The following is a 22,264-nucleotide window of genomic DNA, read 5'->3' on the forward strand; positions in this document are numbered from 1 at the left end:
ATGGATGGTATATTTGAGCCCAGCTTCAGTTGTTAACAGGCTGAGTATTATGATCCACAAACAATAGATTGGCACAGCAATGTATTTAAGACTAAATATTCCACTGCTGTTAATTCATGGCTGCTTGCTTCCTCCCTCCCAGATCTCTGGCCATGATGTCTGAGGCTGATAGGAGTTGTAATCTAACAACATCTGGAGGGTCCTTAGTTTCAGGTTTGGCTGGAAAGATGAAGAAGCGATTCTCGAAACAAGGAAAATTTCATTCAGTATGCAAGTTTATTACTACATGCTCGTAATACATAGCACACAGATAAATACTCTAGCTCACTAAACCTCATCTAGTCCTATACAGAAAACAAACTACTGTTTTCCCATCAAATACTGAAGTTTCTGTTGCAAAGGCAATTTATAGAAGGAATTGGTGGCATAACCAGAGCAAATAGACAGAGTGTTGGCCTCCCACTGGGCTGCGGTTCTTCTTCTTAATCCAGTCCAAAATCTGGGCTTTGTTTTGGTGTGATCAAACATTGGAGAGTCCCCAGCCCTGTTCTGAAGAAGTGAACAGCTTTCCATCCTGGGTGTTGGCCCCCATTCAGCACATTCTCTTCCAAGATGAGTGCCTGACAATATGGACCCACTCAGAGCTCTGTGTGACGCAACACTCTATCGCACATCTATGCAAATAGTAATGTAAGACAGGTTAGGGCCCCTACAAACTGGCGTTCTATTGTGGGTGAGTTCTGCAACATATTATAGACGCAGTAATAGTATATTGGTGCATTAGTGGGGCATTTGTTCTGCTTTATGAGTTGTTACATCATGTTTTCCCAATACTACCGCATCATCCAGAAGGGCTGGAGCACAAGAAAAGTGGGACAAAAACAAAGCAAACATCCCGAACATTTGTGGTTTGGAAAGTTATGGGATTTCAACATGAAGTTACAGGAAGGGCACTGATCAGAAAGGAAGTAGTATAGCATCCCCAAAACATATTGAAACTAGTATAGTATAGTATAGTATAGTATAGTATAGTATAGTATAGCCCCAAGAATATCATGAGCACAAATCAACTGATAAAAAAGGACATTCAAGGGCCCCTTTATTCTTAGAGGCTAATGCAAAATCTCCTTGATATGTCCTTCACCTTAAAGTTCCTCTGTTCTTTATATGTATAGATCACCTAAGTTCAGGACCCTGATTTTTCAAGTGCTCATGGCACTCACAGCCAAGTACTCCCCATGAACTCTGCAGCTTCTATTGTTTTCTTTATCTTGTTTCATGTATGAATAACTTCCATGAAATACCCAAAACAATTTAACAATATAAACAGGAAAAGCATATAAAGAATTTTACTTGCAAAACCATTTCCTCCCCCCGCCCCCCAAAAAACCCTGAGACATTGATTTTGTGGATTCCATGTTACTAGCAGATCTCTAAACACTAGCAGATAGGTGTCTGGTCTTTATTTGGGACTTTCAGTGCTCAGAGGCTTTTGCACGAACATTCTCCGCATCTTCCTCGACATCTTGCAGAAAACATTGCAGCATGTAGTAGATGGTTTTGAAAGAAATAGTGGAACTGCCCAACACAGGTATGAACTCAACAATCTGTTCTAGCACTGTCGGTGCTTCACTCTTGGCCAAGAGATCAAGTACAAATTCTTCGCTGATCTCATTAGCCAGTGGAGACTTCTTAATCACTGATTTCAGCTCACTTAGAGGTTTACCAACCCGGTTTGCAAGACTGCACAGGGACTCTTCATCCAACCCAAAAGACATGCAGAACTTTTTGAGTGTTGTCACCAAGAAGGAAATATGCCAAGGTAATTTGAGAGCTAACCGAGTCACACAGCCAAAATAGGAAGACACAAGGGCCTGCTTCCATATAAGTTTCCTCATCTCAGATTTCTTCTTCTCCAGGATATCTCTTGAGAAAGTTGGCATTGAGAGAAGGAGCGCATGTCTTTTGAGATGATTCAGTTCATTCTGCAAGGTTTCTTGCAGAATGGGGAAATCATACATGCTCAAATTCCAATTTGATATCAGAAAAACCTTTGGAGAAGCCTCTCCCAGTTTTCTCAGTTTATCACAATAATATTGCCTTAAGTCCTCAAGTGTCTCCATTTCATTGAAGGTGGGTCTCCTTCTTTCAGCAGCCATGCTAAGATTAATTTTAGGGTGCACATAGTAAAACTTCTTTTTCATTTTCTGAATCTCACGAGCCAGCTGGGTGTCACTCTCTGTAAAACGTTCTGAAGCGATGATAAAGAAATCGTATTTGCTAAAATCTACCTTCTCCAGATACTCATCTGCTTTGAATTCATCTGTTCCAATTCCTGGTAGATCCCATAGTGTCACCTTGGGGAACTTCGGGTGCTGATATTTTGTCGCAAACATGGTTGTCTGTTTCAGCCCCGTCTTAGCTGAGCCCTCTTCACAATCTGACATACCCCGCAAGGCATTGACAAGAGAAGACTTGCCAGTACCTGTATGCCCTGTGATGGCAATGTCAAGTGTGGCATTGCTTAGCAAATCTAACTCTTGCCGAATCTGGACTACCACACCTGGGAGATTTCTTTGTCTTAAAACAGCCTTCATATTTTCCAAGTCAGCAATAAAAGTTGAGATGTCACACCACTTGGCTCTTCTAGATGAATCACTTGATCTAGGAAAGAAAAAAGCATTTTCAATATTAAAAAATACTACATATTTTTCTTTGACAACCTAGATATAGCTGCATGAAGGTGAACTGATGTATGTAAGAGTAGTACTGATGGAGGTTATTGCATGCCAAGGCACCTGAGCCACAAAGTTCCCAGGAGAACAATAAATCACACTGACATGGAATATTTTGGTTTATGTGTTCAAATAGGCCACAACTTTATTGGTTACAGATGTGAGTGGTTTGGCTCAGGCATTGGGGTGAAGCCAGGCGGTATCTTGACTCTCGCCCATCTGCAGGGAATCCACAGAAGGATAAACCACCAATAGGGGGTGCCCTATAACTTACATTAGATAGTGGCACCCTGCGGAGTCCCCACAGGGGCTGCGACATGGCCCTAGCCCACGTCCAGGCTTCGGACAGGATTCACACCCCAGATCCTTTTAACAGGATACCCTTACTGAGGAGGGGCAAGCAAGGCAACAACCTCCCCTCCATCCAAACGAAGGCTTACCCAATGCCTAACCTCACAGAAGTTGTGACGATTGCTACTAGGTGGGTGAAAACCAAATGGCCGGTGCCCATTTGCCAAGTGGAAAAAATTCCTGCCTGGCCCGGCCCCAACAACATGGCGACCCACAACTGCCATAGCAAGGTCATATCAGAGCAAAGCATGAAAAGAGGGTGGGTAGGTAGGGTGATCTGATGAAGAGGCGAGGAAGAGGAAGCCAGCCGGCCCGCCGGCCATGCCAAGTTTAAATGGCCCATGGCCACACCCACCCTGGCCGCAGATTGGCTAGGGCTATTGCCAGCACAGATGACTGCGCTGGCTGTGACGCAGGGAGGGGAGGCAGCGTACCTCCCCCTACACCGGAAAACTGTTGAGGCTCGGCTGACTGGCTGCAACGCTGTACACCAGAGAAAAGGTGAACGGACCAGCCAGCTAGACAAAACCCATATGGAGACTCTGGGCTTCCCACCTTCAGCCCTGAAGCCCAAAGGTTGAAGGGGGAAACTGAGGATCAAGACAGTGCTCAGGGTGTGTCTGGAGGCTATTGGTGTGTGCAGGTGAGATATTAATGAAATGGGACACTTCAGGCTGCCTTAGAACCATTGTGTGTTCCTCATTTATATGGAAAGGGCATATAGCTCGGTGGCAGAGCATTTGCATCAAATGCAGGCGATCTCAATCGCTGGCGCCTCCTGTTTGGGCTGGGAACATGCCCTTTCTGAAACCCTGGAGAGCTGCTGCCAGTCCATGTAGCCAATACAAGGTCTAGCTCAATAAATGTTCTGACTCAACATAAGACAGCTAAGTTCCTTACTAAGGTTCTGTACAGGGTGCCATTACTTCAAATATAATAATAATAATAATAATTTATTATTTATATGTATTGTTTGAGTCAGGAAGGACCCTGACAAAGAGAAGGGATTCACCTTCTGCAACTGAAACCTCCAGACACAGTTTGCTTTGTGCTCTACCCCCTGCCAACTTAAATGGCAAGAGCCTTGCCAGAGGCTTGGAAGGAACTGAGGAGCATCAGATGCTAACATAAATGGCCTAAGCTGAACCCAACATACCTATCGAGTATCTGGCTTAGTACTAAGGCATACCTCTTGAGATCAATAAATTCATCTTGCAGGGTCCTTTGCAGGAGGGGGAAATCATACATGCTCAAATCCCAATTTGAGATCAGAAAAACCCTTGGAGACGACTCCCCGGCCTTTGCCAGATTTTCACAGTAGTAGTTCCTTATTTCCTTAAGGGTTTTGTCCTCCATGAAGTGTGGGTTTCTTTTTTCATCAGCTATACTGACATCCACTTTGGTGCGCACATAGAGAAACCTCTTCTTTCTTTTCCAAATTTCACGAGCCAGCATGGCATCGTGCTCGGTGAAGCTTATTTCACTAACAATGATGAAGAAATCGTACTTGTTGAAATCCATCTCTTTTACGTATTTCTCTGCTTCAAACTCATGTGTTCCGATTGCTGGCAGATCCCAGAGAGTTACGTCGGGGTAGCTGGGGCACAGGTACCCTTTGAGTTCCTTAGTACCTTGTATCATATCAACCATGGCGGCATCCTCCTCATTGTCTGCCATATTGCACAGGGCATTGACCAGGGAAGATTTGCCGACACCTGGCCCCCCCGTGATGGCAACATCAAGGCTGCTTTTGCCTGGTGGGTGTTCTCTTTGAGTTGATGTGTCTGATTGTGAGCTGTTAGCACTCATAGCTGCTCCTCGGGGACATTCATCAGGTCTAAGTAAGAACAGAAATATAGCAATGGTTAACTCCTTCTTACATAAAGCTCCTGCTTAAAATAGCTGCTTTGTAGGCCCAGTCCAAATGGCTCACATTAAAGTCCTAAATAAACAAATATATGAAAGACTGACTCCTTTCCTAAAGACCGCCCCACAAATACCTGCAGTTCAAAGGTGCCACAGCAGTGGCCACACATGAGTAGGGAAGTGAAGACATTGATCCAACAAGGAAACACCCACTGCCACCCCATTATAAGGGAAAGGGGTGGGCACAGCTTTGTGCTACAAGCAGCAAATGTTGCTGAATTACAGTTCCCATCAGCCCCAGCAGGCATGGCCAATGGGCAAGGAAGATGGGAGTTGTAGTTCAGTGATATCTGGAGGGCCAAACGTTCTTTACACCTAACATACAATATCGGATTCAGGGAAATTGAAATGGATAGCCCACTTCATAGAGGCCTGATTCATGCAATGCAAGGCTTATCAGTTCAGTTATCAGGTAACCCCATTGCGTCCTTCCCACCTCACTGTTAAGGTCTTTGTGCAAGAGAGCAAGACTCTGGAGAAACAAGGGGAGGGGTATAAATAACATTATTATTATTATTATTATTATTATTATTATTATTATTAGTGCTTGATGCCAGGAGCTGGAGTGGGGTACAGTCAACTAAAAGAGGAAAGTGAGGGGAGATATAGTCTCTACATCCTTATATATGGGTACAGCCACAACAACACAGAAAAAAGAAACATTAAACAAGTTTGCTTTCATATTGAGGTGAAGATATGTAATTGAATAAAGTTTGGCTTCAGCTGAAACCAACATACTTATTGTGTATCTTCCTTCCTGGGTCCTGGGGTGGTAGTAAGGCACGCCTCTGGAGATCAATACATTCATCTTGCAGAGTCCTCTGCAGGAGGGGGAAATCGTACATGCTCAAATCCCACCTTGAGATGAGAAAAACCCTTGGAGAAGACTCCCCAGCCTTTGTCAGACATTCACAGCAATCTTTCCTTATTTGCTCAAGGGTTTTCTCCTCATTGAAGCTTAGTTTCCTGCTTTCAGCAAATATCATAACATCCACTTTGGTGCACACATAGAAAAAACCCTTGTTTGTTTTCTGAATTTTGCGGGCCAGCACGATGGCATCATCAGTCAATCTTCTTTCGCCAACAAGGATGAAGAAATCGTACTTTTTAAAATCCATATCCTTTATGTATCTCTCTGCCGGAAACAGAGGTGGTTGAATCCCTGGTAGATCCCAAAGGGTTACATCTGGATATTGGGGGTACAAGTACCCTGTTGGTTCCCTAGTACCTTTTATCACATCGACCGCAGCTGCACCAAGCTCATCATCTGCCATATTTCGCAGGGCATTGACCAGGGATGATTTGCCGACACCTGAGTCCCCTACGATGGCGATATCAAGGGTACGTTTGCCAGGTGGCTGCTTCATTTGAGCTAATGTGCCTTGTTTGCTGCTCTTACAAGCCATGGCTGCTCTTCTGTGAGATTTATCACACCTAAATAAGAACAGAAATATTGCAGCAGTTAATGCCTTCTGTATCTAAGTCCTCTTTTAAAACAGCTGCATCGGTTGCCAGTTCATTTCCAGGTCCAGTTCAAACTACAGTGGTACCTCAGGTTACATACACTTCAGGTTACATACGCTTCAGGTTACAGACTCCGCTAACCCAGAAATAGTGCTTCAGGTTAAGAACTTTACTTCAGGATGAGAACAGAAATCGTGCTCTGGCGGTGCGGTGGCAGCAGGAGGCCCCATTAGCTAAAGTGGTGCTTCAGGTTAAGAACAGTTTCAGGTAAAGTACGGACCTCTGGAACAAATTAAGTACTTAACCCGAGGTACCACTGTACTCACATTAGTGTTTAACTCCATTGAGCATTCCAAGGAAACCATGTTCTGGGTTAGCACTGGAACCCCAGGAATCTCTTACTGAACAGAAATTGGGATGCAGGCAACATTATAGTTATTACAACATCTTAAGTAAATAGTTTCAACAAATGCTGTTGAAATTCCTGTACAGCTTCATCTGCCTCTCAGTTTTCCTGCCTAAACCCCCTGAAATGGCTGCAATGCTTTGATGAGAAGCCTTCAAACTGAATAAATTGGTCTTCCTGTCCTGGTGAGGGTTTCTCCTGGAGAGAGAAACTCTGATATACAGGGGTACCTTGGTTCCCGAACTGCATAGTTGTCGAACAAATCGGCTCTCGAATGCTGTAAACCCGGAAGTAAGTGTTCCGGCTTGTGAACGTTTTTCAGAACCTGAATGTCTGACACGGCTTCTGCTAGAGTGCAGGAAGCTCCTGCAGCCAATCAGAAGCCGTGCCTTGATTTCAAACGGTTTCGGGAGTCGAACTGACTTCCAGAATGGATTAAGTTTGAGAACCAAGGTTCCACTGCAGTGCTTTCTTCTGGGAGTACGCATACCCCTAAACATTTTCTGAATCTTTGTACTTTTGTCCATTTACTGTATTTATTTTTCCCCATTTGAACTATAAAATGGTGATTTTCTTGAGTCAAAATGAGAGTACCCCTAAACCTTTTTAAAAGGGGGAAAAAGCACTGTTCCACTGTATATTTGATTGTGCTCCTTTCAAACATACGTTCACTGCTGAATACACTGCTGAATAGTAGGAATGGTTGAAATATGGGAAAGTGAGCAAAGAAAGTAACAGAATTACCGTAATTAGGGGGGAGCTCCTTTGAGAGCTGAAAGGCAGCATAGAAATACTTTTACAATCAGCAAATTTAAATTGTTTACCATTGGCAGCCCATAGCTCTTTGGAAAAACAGCGACTCCCTTACAGTGACAAGTTGGACAGCTGTTTGAGACAATTGCTTTCTCTTGCATCTAGAAAAACTTATCTGGTACATGGCACACTTTGAAATATTTTTTTTACAGTGACAGTGAAAGCAGGCTTCGCTTCCCTCTGCCTTCCGAACTATGAATAACAGCCAACAAGGAAGTGAGGCAGAGTGGTTTCACAGTGAACTGAGTTCTGTTCTCAGAATATGAGCCTGGCCTTGGTGGGCCATTGGCCTGATCCAGCAAAACTCTTCTGTTCTGACATTTACATGGGTCTGAACAACAACAACAACAACAACAGTGTGACAAAGCAACTTGAAATGTAGTTTGGTTCTGACTGGGACCTTCCAGAAGCCAAGATCCAAGTCTGGGGAAGGGGCTATGTGTGGGACTTAATGGGGATGAGGAGGGAGATGCATTAAGCCAATATATTATGGTCCACAAACAGTAGATTGGCGCAGCAATGTATTTCAGACCAAATGTTCCATTGCTGATAATTCCTGGCTGCTTGCCAGCACACAGCTCTGCTCAAATGGCTGATTTCTGAGAAAGCAAAACCTAGACTGGGTGGCTCTGTTTCCTCTTCATTGTAAACCATTTGGAGAACAAAAACAAACAGAAATCTCTCCAGCCAGACTAGCAGAAGCCAAGCAAGCACAGAAAGCCTTCCCCAGCAGTCAAGAGAATGCAGAGGGTCAGAGGGGTGGTTGCCCCGGGTGCAAAATTTTGAGGAGGCACAACCAGGCTGCCCCACACAGGTGATGTCTCACTTCATCTGCCGTCACCGCAAGGCACCTCCGCCTCCACCAGGCCTCCATTGCAGCAGCTGGCGTGCTTCAGGAAGGAAGTACATCAGTGGCCTTGGCACAGGTGGCAGGCTTTGGCAGAGGACTTGCGGCAGCGGAGATAGAGTTTGAGTTAGGCAGGGAGACAGGGGGGTGGCAGGCAAGTGAGCGAGTGATGGTGTGTGGGGGGGCAGACATGTGGTGGCAGAGACAGGTGGGAGCAGGCATGGAAGGGCTGACCCCAGCATAGCCTAGCCCAGAACTCCTCTCTGGGGGTGCCGCCAACCCACGGTACACCACTACTCCCAACTACACATTTTGTTTCCTAGTGCACTCCCAAAAACAAACTAACAGCCTTTGGGCACCAAAATATGTGTGACAGAGTTGAGTACAGGGGGAAAGGAAGCCCTGCAAGTCCCAGAGGATGTTTGCAAATCTTTTTAGTAAACAGGGAAGAGGAACAGAGAAAGATGAAGGACGGGACAGCGACTATGTGGACAGCTTCCGAAGAGCTTCTCTCTCCACTGTGTCAACCCAAAGGAAAGGAAAAGAGGCAGGCGCCAAGAGGAGGAGAAGGAGGAGGGCAGCTTTCTAGCAGCTAAAGAAGGATAGTATGTCAAATTAACACGCAGCATCGTTTGGGAGGGAGACCCGGGTTGGTTTCAGAGCAGTTATTTAAAGTTCTTATAGTAGCACTAGGTCAATAGTGAAGGCATGTTATTTATTCCCTTTGTAGCAGGGAAGAAGGGCAGCCGTCTCCAACATTAATAATAGTAATAATAAACAACTCTGACCGCCCCGCCCCACCCGCCTAGCAAGGAGCTCAGAGTCGATCAAGCTCAAAAAGAAACGGAAATCATCATAATCGCAAGGGAAAAGTTCAGCTCCTCACCTGCTGCCAGCCCGATTTTTTTACAGCAAACCTCAGTCCACTCCTCGGATATTTCGCTTCCAGGTTTCTAAACACTTTTCTCCTTCCAACTCTCTTCCTTTCTCTCTTTTATTCCCTCTATCTCCTGCTCGTCGCACTACTAAAAGCAAAAACGAAAGCGAAGTTGCGAGCGAAGACACCGTAAGATTGCAGGAGAGTTTGAAATTTTCCCTTCCCCTCCCATGGTGATAATCGCCGATTTCCCGATGGCAGCAAATAGCAAAAGCAGCATTCCCCGCTAGGGGGAGCACCGAGCAGCTGCTTGATAGACGGGTCGAGATTCTGCCTTTCCTGGGAAGTCCCGAAGGATCCCTTGTGAAACTTGAAGCATCAGAGGTGGTTAATCCTTCACCTCCGTTGTTGTCGCCTCTGTGTCAGTCTCAGCAGCACCCGAGTTGTCTGCAAGCCCACACAATCCAGATATTATTCCTTGACGGCTTCCTTGTTGTCTGCTTTTGCATTGTTACATTGATAGGCTGCGAAAAGTGGAAGGGCTCTAAAGCTGTGGGGGTTTGGGGCATCTTAGAGGAAATAGTTTAATTTTTTGAAACATTCTGATATTCTGCAAGGTGCTGAGCGGCTTTAGAGCCTGCAGGACAAGCTGGCTTTGCAGACCAAAAGAAATACAATACCTGGTTACGCAGATGCAATTAACACAACGTATGGAACACAACAGGCTGAATGGTAATGTTTGTAACAAATGTTTTACTGGTTACTTCCTAACATACGAATCAAGTCCAGGATGTACACCATATACAGTGGTACCTCAGGTTACATATGCTTCAGGTTACAGACTCCGCTAACCCAGAAATATTACCTCGGGTTAAGAACTTTGCTTCAGGATGAGAACAGAAATTGTGTGGCGGCGGCACGGCAGCAGCGGGAGGCCCCATTAGCTAAAGTGGTGCTTCAGGTTAAGAACAGTTTCAGGTTAAGTACGGACCTCTGGAATGGATTAAGTACTTAACCTGAGGTACCACTGTACAACCCTGAAGCAAGGCATATAACCTGTTAACGGAGAAATCTGAGGGCTCCCTTGGACAAAAAAAAAACCAAGGACACCAGCCAGGAATACCAGAGCAAAACAGCAGCCAGTAGGCTTGGTCTTTATTGAAGACTGTCGCAACAGCACTCCCACCTGCCACAAGGTGGAACAAGATGGAAGCCCCGAACAAAAGAGCCCCCAAACTTTTATTAGCTGCTAATCCCCATGTTATACCCCACCCAAACTACATCACTCATACATCACGGTTACATCATGAAAGGGGAGGTGCGGGCAACGTTATAGTTATTACAAAGTCCTAGGTAAATAGCTTTAAAAAATGCTCTTGAAATTCCTGTACAGCTACATCCGCCTCTCAGTTTTACAGCCACCACCACGCACAGCTGACCCTTCAAGTTTAAGTCCTGGGTTTACAGAAGCCACCCTGGTTTCTGACCCTGGAATGTCCCGTTTTCCTTAGGACACAAAGCCGTAGTTAGGTGGGGCCCCGCCTGAGGCGCAGGCAGGGGGGGTCCAAAATCGGCTGCTGAGACCCTCCACCAGGCACCCTGTCTGGCCAGCTCTCACTGCCCACAGCCCAGGCAGGATGGGGAAGAAGGCGTGCTGGGCAGCAGCTGCTCCCAGCTGCTCCCCTCACCACTTGGTCCTCCCTGTGCGTGCCACAGTGCCCCGTCCCATTTGGCCATGAGGCACCAGCTCTTCCTCTCCCGGACCTCGCTTGGGGTCGGGGCCAGGAAGGTACACCAGCCCAGCGGTGGAGCAAGTTGATAGGGTGCCTGGGTGGCACATGTGCCCTGTGCCATGGTGGGGCGGAGCCAGTCGGGGCAGGACGCTCTGCAGGGCCACCAAGGAGTCTGCCTGCCTCCTCCCAGTCAGCCACCCTACAGCTGAGGGTGAGGCGGCAGGTGGACCATTTGGCACAGGGCGGAGCCTGCGGGCACCGAAGCCACTGCATCACTCCCAGGAGAGACACGGTGCAGGCCGGTGGTGAGTGCCGCCCGGCATTTTGTCACCCCCCTCAGTGGTGACACCCAGGGCAGATCGCCACTACCGCACCCACCTTCCTCCGCCCCTGCACCAGCCTCAGCCCCTGACACTGCCCAGCCCACCTCACTGCCAGCGCCCCTGCCTCTCCGGACGCGGGGGAGGGAGTCGCCAAGTTCAAAGCCTGCCTACTCCAGAGTCACTTCTCTATCTCTCTCCTCTAGCACACCCTCCTTCAAGAGTGTCAACTTGAATAAAATATATGGGGGGGCAGGTAAGCACTGCCCTGTATAATCAAGATGGAGCACACACACACTATTTGAATGGCAATTCCCATTAACGGGGGGGGCAGCCTTCTCAAATATTTTAGGGAGGGGCAAAGGAACCTTGACCCCAAGGAGCCGGCTCCCATGCACTCCTCCCTATTAAAGTGGGGTGCTCCCCACTTTATGCGACTTCACTTATGCACACCAGGCCCTGGAACATAACCCGCAAGTAAGTGAGGAGACGCCTATATACCATCATCTAGGTCAGCCTTCCCCATCTTGGTGTCCTCTCTCTGTTTTGGTCTCCTTCAATCAGAATTCATTACAAAAGGGAATTCATTACAAGGTGAAGTGTGTGAGGAATTGAACTGAATGGGTGCTGGGGGGGGGGGTTGAAGGAGAGACAGAAAGAAGAGCCAATTTGTCCGTGGCTAGGGGGCACAATCTAGACAGTTCTGCCAGGCTCTCAAGATCACCTAGCTAAGGCTCTGTTTGTTGTTGTTGTTTAGTCGTGTCCGACTCTTCGTGACTCCATGGACCAGAGCATGCCAGGCACTCCTGTCTTCCACTGCCTCCCGCAGTTTGGTCAGGCTCATGTTCGTAGCTTCGAGAACACTGTCCAACCACCTCGTCCTCTGTCGTCCCCTTCTCCTTGTGCCTTCCATCTTTCCCAACATCAGGGTCTTTTCCAGGGAGTCTTCTCCTCTCATGAGGTGGCCAAAGTATTGGAGCCTCCACGATCTGTCCTTCCAGTGAGCACTCAGGGCTGATTTCCTTAAGAATGGATACATTTGATCTTCTTGCAGTCCATGGGACTCTCAAGAGTCTCCTCCAGCACCATAATTCAAAAGCATCAATCTTCGGCGATCAGCCTTCTTTATGGTCCAGCTCTCACTTCCATACAGCTCTGTAAGGCTGTCCCTATTTCTATCGGAGAAATGTTGGAGGGTATGGCACAGGTGCACCAGCGCTGTGTGCCATCATCCCCCCCCCCGGCGCATCATAGCCCAGCTGGTTGTGGCGCAGGTGTCCTGAAATAATATGCAAAAATACATTGAGCAAAACCCCTTTTAAAGATGTGGGTTTTGAGATGAAAGTGCATTGGTGTTCATCAACCATTTGTTGGCAAGCGGTAGCTTCCAGCCACAATGGCTATACTCTGTCTCCCCAGTATGAGGCAGCAATGCATCTGAACACCAGTTGCTGGAGACCACCGGGAGGGGAAAATATTTTTGTGCTTAGGTCCTTCTTTCCAGTTTCCCACAGGCATCTGGTTGTCTATTTTGACATTTACATGGGTCTGAATAACAACAACAACAATGCGACAAAGCAACTTGAAATGTGATTTTGAGGCATCTGATCAAGGCCTGTATTTTAAAATGAGCTTAAAGATATATTTGCAAATGTTTGTATGTTTCATGCCAGGCAGAAACCAGCTGGCTAAGTACTTTGGCAGTTGTTTATCTTCCTGCTCTCCTGAACAAGCCCCCCCCCCCCCCCGATTTATAGCAGTAGCAGGAGACAAGTTTCTCAAAGTTGTAAAAGGGAATTACAGGCTGGTAGCAAATGTTACACTGACCCTACATATTACAGAATACAATCAAGCTGCAAAAACACTAATTCAGAGTTGGTAAATAGTAAGATTTATTGTTTAACAGAAAATAGTACCATGTGCCTCCCACCAGACTCTAGCCATATTTTCCTAAGGTTTAAGGTATACTGAGAGAAAGGGCAATAAATTTTGGGAAGAGCTAATGGGAAAAGCAGCTGGCTGGGAAAGGGGGGGTGTAAACTGAAGAGGCTTCTTTTGAAGCTGTTTTTACTGAGTTCCTTTTTTACTTTGCAAAGGCCTTTTCTTCTAAAAAGCTATCTATGTTATGTATGAGATTTGTTGGCTTAATGTAATTATGCAAAGGATTTAGAAAGTAAGAAATGTTAGATTCTTATGTTAGATTCTTATTTCATTGATGGTGTGTAAGAATGTGAACCCAAGATCTCTGTTTAGACAGAATTTAATACCATGAGCCATTTGTTTCAGCCATTTGTTTTGGAATGCAGGGGCAACAGGAGCAAAAGGTGATCTGGTAATTAAGGTGCCTTGTCGAGGCAAATGTAAGATATATGGCTACTTGTCTGCCATTTATGGATAGAAGGAAATATAGCTCTTTGTCTCCCATAAAAGGTAATAGGAAATGGGTGTATCTTTTATGATTGGTTCTAGCAAACAGCCAATAGGAATTTCAACCAGGCTGATTGGACAGAGGCAGCCAAAGGAGGAGCAAGGGGGCTGGGCTGAGGAAATATAAGTGCTGGCCATCAGGGCTGGAGGGGGGCAGAGCTTTGGTAACATATACCACTGTGCCTATCATTTATTTGTCTGACAAATAAATTATTATTTTAATTTCTCTATTGCTGCGTTGAATATTTCATTCCAGCTAAGCGTTAACCACAAGCAGGGTGCTACAATTTGGTTCTGACTGGGACCTTCCAGATTCCTCTGAAGCCAAGATCTAAGTCTGGGAAGGGGGCTATGTGTGGAACTTCATGGGGATGAGGAGGGAGGTGCATTAAACCATGGGTAGGCAAACTAAGGCCCGGGGGCTGGATCCGGCCCAATCACCTTGTAAATCTGGCCCACAGATGATCTGGGAATCAGCGTGTTTTTACATGAGTAGAATGTGTCCTTTTATTTAAAATGCATCTCTGGGTTATTCGTGGGACATAGGAATTCTCCCCCCCCCCCAAAAAATATATATATATATATAGTCTGGTCCCCCACAAGGTCTGAGGGACAGTGGACTGGCCCCTGCTGAAAAAGTTTGCTGACCTCTGATTAAACCAATGTGTCATGATCCACAAACAATAAATTGGCGCGGCAATGTATTTAGGACTAAATGTCCCGTTGCTGGTAATTCCTGGATGCTTGCCTGGACACAGCTCTGCTCAAATGGCTGATTTCTGAGAAAGCGAAACCTAAACTGGGTGGCTCTGTTTCCTCTTCATTGTAAACCATTTGGAGAACAAAAACAAATGAGTTTTAGCACATTTTAAAATGGGTAAGGAAGGTTGGCACACCGCAGAGTGCGCCAGGTGGAACATGATCTAATCTAAATACTGGATTACGCAATAGCCTGATCTATCAGAAGGCTCAGAATGCATGAGAATCCTCCACTGATGTAAGCAATAACATTGAACATAAAAAAAATTACAGTACACACAATAATTGGGTCGCCCCTTTGTGGAAATAACATACTGCCAGGCACATTTTAGCATTCCTACATAATATCACACAACAAACTAATTAAATATCAGTTGCATATTTTGAGGCAATCATGATCTTTTACATATCTTTTCAGTCCTGGAGCACGGAGTCTTGAGGTTTCAAATGTGAGAGAATGTCCTTGCAATTCAACTCCCCCCCCCCCCTTTGTCAGCCTCCCTCCTCCGTCAGTCTATACCCTTTGAAAGAAATTGCTGTGGCCACTTAATCCCATAAGTGAAAAGGGCAGATTTTTGTTTACAACATTAGAATGCAAACTACTTGTCTTTCATTGAAAGGGAGATTCAGCAGTCTTTAGATGGGCAATAAAAGGTCCTGCTGATCAGGTTGTAAAATAAAACTCAAACACCACTCTTTTTGGATCGGGCCCACCACAATGGCAGCCCACTGGGGTTTGCCAGTGGACAGAATAAAAGACATGGGACGCTGGCAATCCAACGCATACAAAAGTTATATCCGCGACAACTCCAAAATTTAAAACAGACCTATCACTTACACTTCTCTGTCATTTTCTTGCTTTTCAGGGACAAACCGCATAGAAATTTGGATTGTGGGACACAGTATCGTCCATTGGGCCTGGGAACAGGTGGCAGCTAGCAGCCAGGGGTGCCAGATGGGTTTTCCATCCCACATCATTATTTCCTGGGTAGCGAGACATGGGATGCACTGGGCAGAGATGATGCCAATTGTGAAGGCCAGGGTGGATGCACATGTTCCCCCCAACGCTTTGGTTTTGCAGCTGGGTGAGAACGATTTGCCTTGCTGGAAAGGCGTGGACTTGCTCTTCAATATCAAAAAGGACTTGGACAATCTTGCACTGAATTTCCCGAAAAAGACTCTCTTTTGGTCGCTGCTCTTGGAGAGACACGTTTGGTGTGGCAGCAATTCTCCAGCCGCAACAGATTGTGTCCGAAAACACTTGAATCATTCTGTTTCACAGAAGGTTATCACGTTGGGTGGCCTGGTGATCGCGCACCCTTCCATAGTTTTCAGCAAGATGGCACTATTTTGTGATGATGATGTACCCCTTTCCAATTGGAGGAATGATATATGGCTGGCCGATGTTGCAGATGACTTGAGGCATTGGTTACAGGTGTAAGGGTATTTGGTGGTGAGCCTTTGGGCTCTTGTGGCGGTTAGACATTGTTTGACCTTGTGATGGGGGAGGGGAGGTGTGGCCATCACCTGCCCCTACAAGCTTAAGGGTATTCCGTTAAAGGAATCCAGGGGTGTTGATCTTGTCCAAAGCCCGGGTCAGGACACGACCCCGACAGGAACACCAGGGGGAGGTCAACAGGGCTTCCCCTTCCGGGGGTTTACCCTTACCGGACTTCCTGCACATCGGGCAGGAGTCAGATATAGTCAGGACCATTCAGTGCCTAAGCCAATACCGCTCACATTCTGTAATCAATAAAGATGTGGCCAAAATTTTGCCCAATAACATTAACCTAATATCCGTGTCCTTGTTTGAGTTATTTCTCAACGAAAGGGTGGCTGTGGGGTCTTGACACGCAATTCCTGGCTGCTTGCCAGCACACAGCTCTGCTCAAATGGCTGATTTCTGAGAAAGCGAAACCTAAACTGGGTGGCTCTGTTTCCTCTCCATTGTAAACCATTTGGAGAACAAAAACAAACGGAAATCTCTCCAGCCAGACTAGCAGAAGCTAAGCACGCACAGGAAGACTAGTTTGGTGCAGCCAATTCTGTCCAAAGCAGTGAAGCAGCAGTAGTGGAAAAATCTGAGAGTTTGTGACAATGATGAATCCAGAAAACTAAACACTATTTCCCAGGACAATTTTGATTAATAAAAGAGATTTTTAGAATGCAAACTACTTGTCTTTTCATTCAAAGGGAGATTCAGCAGTCTTTAGATGGGCAATAAAAGGTCCTGCTGATCAGGTTGTAAAATAAAACTTAAACACCATTAGCCATATGATTTAATAGTGAATCCATAGGGTGTTTAAAAACAACAGAAGCAGCAGCAGCAAAAGCAACAACAACAACTGTGTTTTTCCTCTTCCATCCAGCACTTACAAAAAATGGGGCTCTGTGTGAGCAGGTACTCACAGCCATACAGAACAGGATTTAACAGCTGATAATTGCGAGATTAAATCCTGCTGCTTTCACTGCCTGCACCCATTCCCTGCTGTCTTAGCCAACACCTGGAGCCAACCTAGAACTGAACACCATGCACCTGCCCATCAGCTGATGGCAGCTGTTTGGCCGGTGGACGTGGTTTGGAAAATTTTGTGATCGGAGGCCAAATTGGACCCCTTCATGGGCCAAGATTGAAATAAGAGCTCCTCTGTTTACTCAGCTTGCCTCCTGATTGAATAATGATGGGAAGGCAGGTGTCACTAAAGTAGTCACGTTGCATTAACACACTGTTGTGCTAACTGCTTAGTTAGCACCCACTGCCACACTTTGTGGACAGGGACATAGGAAGGGGTGCGGTGGAGACAGTCCGCCCTGGGTGTCATCCTGGGGGGGGGGGGCGTAACAACACCCCCCCGGCAGATCGTGCCGCTGCGCCACAATTGGCCCATTCTACCTATCGCTCTTCCGATATGTCATCACATACTCCAAGATAGCTGGGCCCCTAGGAGTTGGCCCGTTGGAGTTGGCCCCTATGTATGCCCCTTTCCCAGCATGGGAGCCTAGCCAAGCATTGCCGAGTCATATCCTGAATCTAGCAGGATCTCATGGTGAGATCTGGATCCCTCCCAGTGCCTTGTGCAATTTCCCCCTGGGCAGGAATCTCTGAGTGGTGCGACCACATAAGGGTTAAGGGGAGTGAGAGAGCTGGGCTCCCTAGAGCAGTCCGGAAAAGGCCCCTCTCTCTGTCTCTCCTCCTCATCTCATCTCCTCTCCATGCTTGTCTTGGGAGGCCACTGGGGTGGTGAGTCTTTTGGGTGAAGGGGAGGCTCTAGGGTGATTGGGGTTGCAGAGGAGACTGTTGGGGGGCTGAGAGATGAATGAATGGGGGGAGGGAAGAAAAGGGACCCAAGGCCTCTCAGCACCCCCCTGGAGCACTCACCCTGCCCCCATGGGCGGCTAGCCCTGCCCCAGAAGGCAGAGCACCTAGCTCCACCACTGTTTGTGGAGCCAGCTCCTTTTGGAGAGCATGGGTTGGTATCGCCAGTTCTTGGTTTCAGGTTTGGCTGGAAAGATGAAGAAGGACTTCTCAAACCAAGGAAAATTTCATTCAGCATGAAAGTTTATTAATAGGTAAAGGTAAAGGTAAAGGGACCCCTGACCATTAGGTCCAGTCATGGCCGACTCTGGGGTTATGGCGCTCATCTCGCTTTATTGGCTGAGGGAGCCGGCGTACAGCTTCCGGGTCATGTGGCCAGCATGAATGAGCCGCTTCTGGCGAACCAGAGCAGCGCACGGAAATGCCGTTTACCTTCCCACCAGAGCGGTACCTATTTATCTACTTGCACTTTGACATGCTTTCGAACTGCTAGGTGGGCAGGAGCAGGGACCGGGCAACGGGAGCTCACCCCGTCGCAGGGATTCAAACCACCGACCTTCTGATTGGCAAGCCCTAGGCTCTGTGGTTTAACCCACAGCGCCACCCACGTCCCTAAGTTTATTAATACATGCTCGTAATACATAGCACACACATAAATACTCTCTAAATCTAGTCCTATACAGAAAACAAGAGGCTTGGGTAGAATTGAGGAGTGTGAGATGATAACATAAATAACCTAAGCTGAACCCAACGTACCTATCACGTATCTGACTGGGTACTAAGGAATGATGGGAAATCCCCCAGAGCCATCTCTGAGGGAGGATCATCCTAACAGGTCCCCCACCTCTGCAGAGGGGGAAAGGTGCTGAAAGCCTAAATCTCAACAGGAAGTGATCTGACCAGGACAAGGGACTGATGGCACTATGCCCCACTTTCAGATCACGCTCTTCTTGCCCAGTTGAGAAAACAAGGTCCAGGGAGCGGCCTGCCACATGGGTTGGGCTGTTGACATGTTGGGACAGCCCCATGGTTGTCATGGCAGCTATGAGGTCCTAAGCCACCCCAGAGCTGGTCACCTTGGCATGGATGCTGAAGTCTCCCAAAACCAGCCATCTATGACTCCTCAACACCCCCTCTGAGAGCCAGTGTGGTGTGGTGGTTAAGAGCAATAGACTCGTAATCTGGGGAACTGGGTTCACATCTCTGCTCCTCCACATGCAGCTGCTGGGTGACCTTGGGCCAGTCACACTTCTTGAAGTCTCTCAGCCCCACTCACCTCACAGAGTGTTTGTTGTGGGGGAGGAAGGGAAAGGAGAATGTTAGCGGCTTTGAGACTCCTTTGGGTAGTGATAAAGCGGGATATCAAATCCAAACTCTTCTTCTCTGAGAGGTTCTTTTGGCTCAGGCAAGGAAACTGCTGGGCAGCGAGACAGGTAGTAAGGATATCAAACGTCATTAAGACCTATTACAATAGTTTGGGGTAGTTTGTTGTTGTCTGAAAGAATGTGGAAATCCTTACTTTATGAATCTCAAACTTTTAACTATGTTTTAAAACAATTTCTAGCCCCTGTGGAAACATGTTGGTGCAGGCAACTCTCCCCAGCCACCTAACCCAGAATGTCTCCCTTTGAGAGATGACCCTCTTCTGCAAAGCAAGGGAGAAAAGAGGGGCTGCTGCATTAGTGTCAGCAAAGCATTTTGAAAGTAAAAGGGGAGAGGAGAGCGGGCAGTGTGACAGTTTTGCTTTGTTCAGGGGGAAATCTAAGCTCGATTTCTACAAAGCAGCAATCAAATTTCTCATCTCAGTTCCCTTTATGACGACTGTCATGTTGAAGAAGAGAATTAGCCCCCCTTCATATCAACATAGAAAATTCAGTGTTCAAGGATGAGTCTGCAGGCACGTAGCAAACACATTTCCTTTACAGTACTTGGTGGAACTTAACTGAGCACTACAGAAAATAAGATAAATGAGGTTAATAACATAAAAACATCATAAAAGTTACCATTACCAATTTAAAATATTGTTAAGGCTGAGAAACCTTGACTAAATCTTAACTAAATTATAATTGCCTGAATCAGCAAGGCTAGAGTTGGGCAGGAAGCAAAATATTATATGGGTCAAATGAAAGAGGGGGGTGCTCAAAGGAATGGATATTTATTCCCAAATTCTCCTTTGAAGGAGGTATTTTTTCCTAAGCTTTCTCCATTATCGAAGAAAAGCAAGATTACCTTCCACAAAATCTGCAGCCTCAGAAAGGAAAAACCTATATGCCCAAAATACCTACACTTCAACTTCTACAGTGATTTTGATTATTGCCTAATATCATCTAACAAAATAATTTTAGCAACATCTAATAAAACTACATCAAAATCAAAGAATTCTCTTTCTTAAAGTCCTGTCTGGGTAGAAATTACACAGAAAGATTTCGATAGCATGTTACATCAATATGACAAATGTGTCTAGTTTACATCGGAGTATATTTTAAAAGTATCAGTTAAAAATAGCATTCACTGTGGACACGACATGTTTATTTTATTTTATTTTTTTTAGAATTTTTTAAAACATACATTTCATACAATCCTTAAAAGTGTTCAAACATACCTACACTCAATCCCACAGATAATTCCTTTTCCCATCACCATTCACCACCCCTCACCCCACCTTTGTGTTGGACTTCCAATCTACTCAATTGCAATTTCTTTCCACTTCTATTACTTTCTTTCACACACCTTTAACCTAATTTCATACTTCTTTTTCTACTACACATCTTATTTAGTATTTATTATCCATCTTATTTAGTATTTCAGTATTTGAAATACTAATGAATGAATCTCTAAGGGTGCATTGAGTAAACCTGGCCAATTCAATTCATAAGAGTATTGGGTTCCATACAGGAAATGGGGAGCAGTGGTGTACCTGTCTGGCACACTTGTCTCCAAAGGACTTGACAAAAATTGTTGCTTTTTTAAAAAGCTTGATTGTGTCGTATTGTGGTAAGGCAAATCAGCTATAGGGTCTGCTCCATTGTCTCTAGAACCAGCCAAAATGGGTAAGAAAAGGGGTGCCAAAGTGGGAAGACTTGCCATAGCAGCAGCAGCAGCAGCTCCTATTACCCCACCTTGGGTTGTATCATGTCTCATGCCAGTCCTACTTGGCCCTGAGATGCTCTGCCTCACACTCTTCCAGTCCTAGGTCTTTCTTTCAAACCCTTTCAGCATCCTCAGCTAGATTATTCAGGAAGCTTGACAGCATCCAATAAGTGGTGGCAAAAGACCCCCCTGCCGTGTCTCAGTTCTCCAAAGGACCACAGACCCTGGGTGCATGCCAGGAACCCCACAGCCTCTTGCCACTGCTCGGCAGAGAGAGAGGGAGGTCTTCTAACTTTGCTTCAGAAGCATGCCATTTGCACCCCTCAGACTGCTTTTGTCCCACTGCGTAGTCTTATGTGGTTTACAATGTACCTTTCCACTGATCAGCCATCTTGGAGGTGGGAGAAGGGGAGGTTCCAGATAGTTTGCCTAGTTACATGGGCAATCGGGTATGGTGGGCTTCAGATAACTGTTAACTTCTGCTGTCCAGCCTCCTTTTAAGCACTCTGCAGGCAGTTTGAAACTTTCCCTCCCCATCCCATGATTCTGATGATAATCCCTCTCCCCGCAATGCTGCTATTAATCTTAGGGAAAAGCTTCAGAGCAGCAGGAGATCAAACATCATTGGGATCACAAGCCTGCCAGCTGAGCAAGGAGAAAGCAGGCTGTGAGGGAAGGACTTTGAAGGACCTCTGTTAAGACTTACTTGCTCCTCCAGATCCTTGACAAACAATTGTTTGAGGATAGGATAATTTGTCTTCTCACTTCAGCTGCTCACACTCTCTCCTGTTAGTGTTGAAAGGGCTCCCTAAACAGAACAAAGTACGGTATCTCTGCACATGCTAATGCAATCCTTCCACTGCCAACCCTCCCCCCCCCCATCTTTTTAATGCAAATAACAGGTCTATGCAGAGAGCGGGTTGGAAGAAAGAACTTGACACACTTCAGACATGAGGCAGAACCTTGTTGTCATTGCATTCTTATATTAATAAGTCTGTGCCGAGTGCGCATCTGATGTACTGCACATGCTGGTCTGGTTGTGCAACCAGGGACGCCACGTGTCCTGATCAGCCGAATTCTCCTCATAGCGCTGCTCTGTTCCCCCAGCTTGCCATTTACACCACAGCCTAAGGATTTTATCCAACATTACTCATGCTCAGAGCACATCAATGAATGCACCTTATTAACTAGAAGGTTAAA

The 22,264-nt window shown here is 46.2% G+C and overlaps 1 protein-coding gene across 6 annotated transcripts; it reads right to left on the reverse strand.

Moving 5' to 3' along the window:
• Positions 1 to 257: 257 nt before the first annotated feature.
• LOC308484100 (interferon-inducible GTPase 5-like) lies at positions 258 to 22,171 on the reverse strand. 6 transcript variants are annotated; one of them, XM_081018664.1, is made up of 5 exons: positions 9,429 to 10,827; positions 6,374 to 6,446; positions 5,751 to 5,833; positions 4,243 to 4,923; positions 258 to 2,664 (listed from the first exon to the last, which is right to left on the reverse strand). In XM_081018664.1, the coding sequence occupies exons 2-5, from the start codon at positions 6,416 to 6,418 to the stop codon at positions 1,476 to 1,478; spliced, it is 1,998 nt and encodes a 665-aa protein (XP_080874790.1). In that variant the 5' UTR covers positions 6,419 to 6,446; positions 9,429 to 10,827; the 3' UTR covers positions 258 to 1,475. The 6 variants fall into 6 exon arrangements, with proteins under 6 accessions (XP_080874790.1, XP_080874789.1, XP_080874788.1 ...); XM_081018663.1 differs by lacking the exon at positions 9,429 to 10,827 and adding an exon at positions 7,707 to 8,394; XM_081018662.1 differs by lacking the exon at positions 9,429 to 10,827 and adding an exon at positions 21,771 to 22,171 and having other exon boundaries at positions 5,751 to 6,446.
• Between the last annotated feature and the right edge of the window lie 93 nt (positions 22,172 to 22,264).

The sequence above is a fragment of the Podarcis pityusensis genome, assembly GCF_964106645.2.
Source record: "Podarcis pityusensis genome assembly, chromosome: 8".
Lineage (NCBI taxonomy): Eukaryota > Metazoa > Chordata > Lepidosauria > Squamata > Lacertidae > Podarcis > Podarcis pityusensis.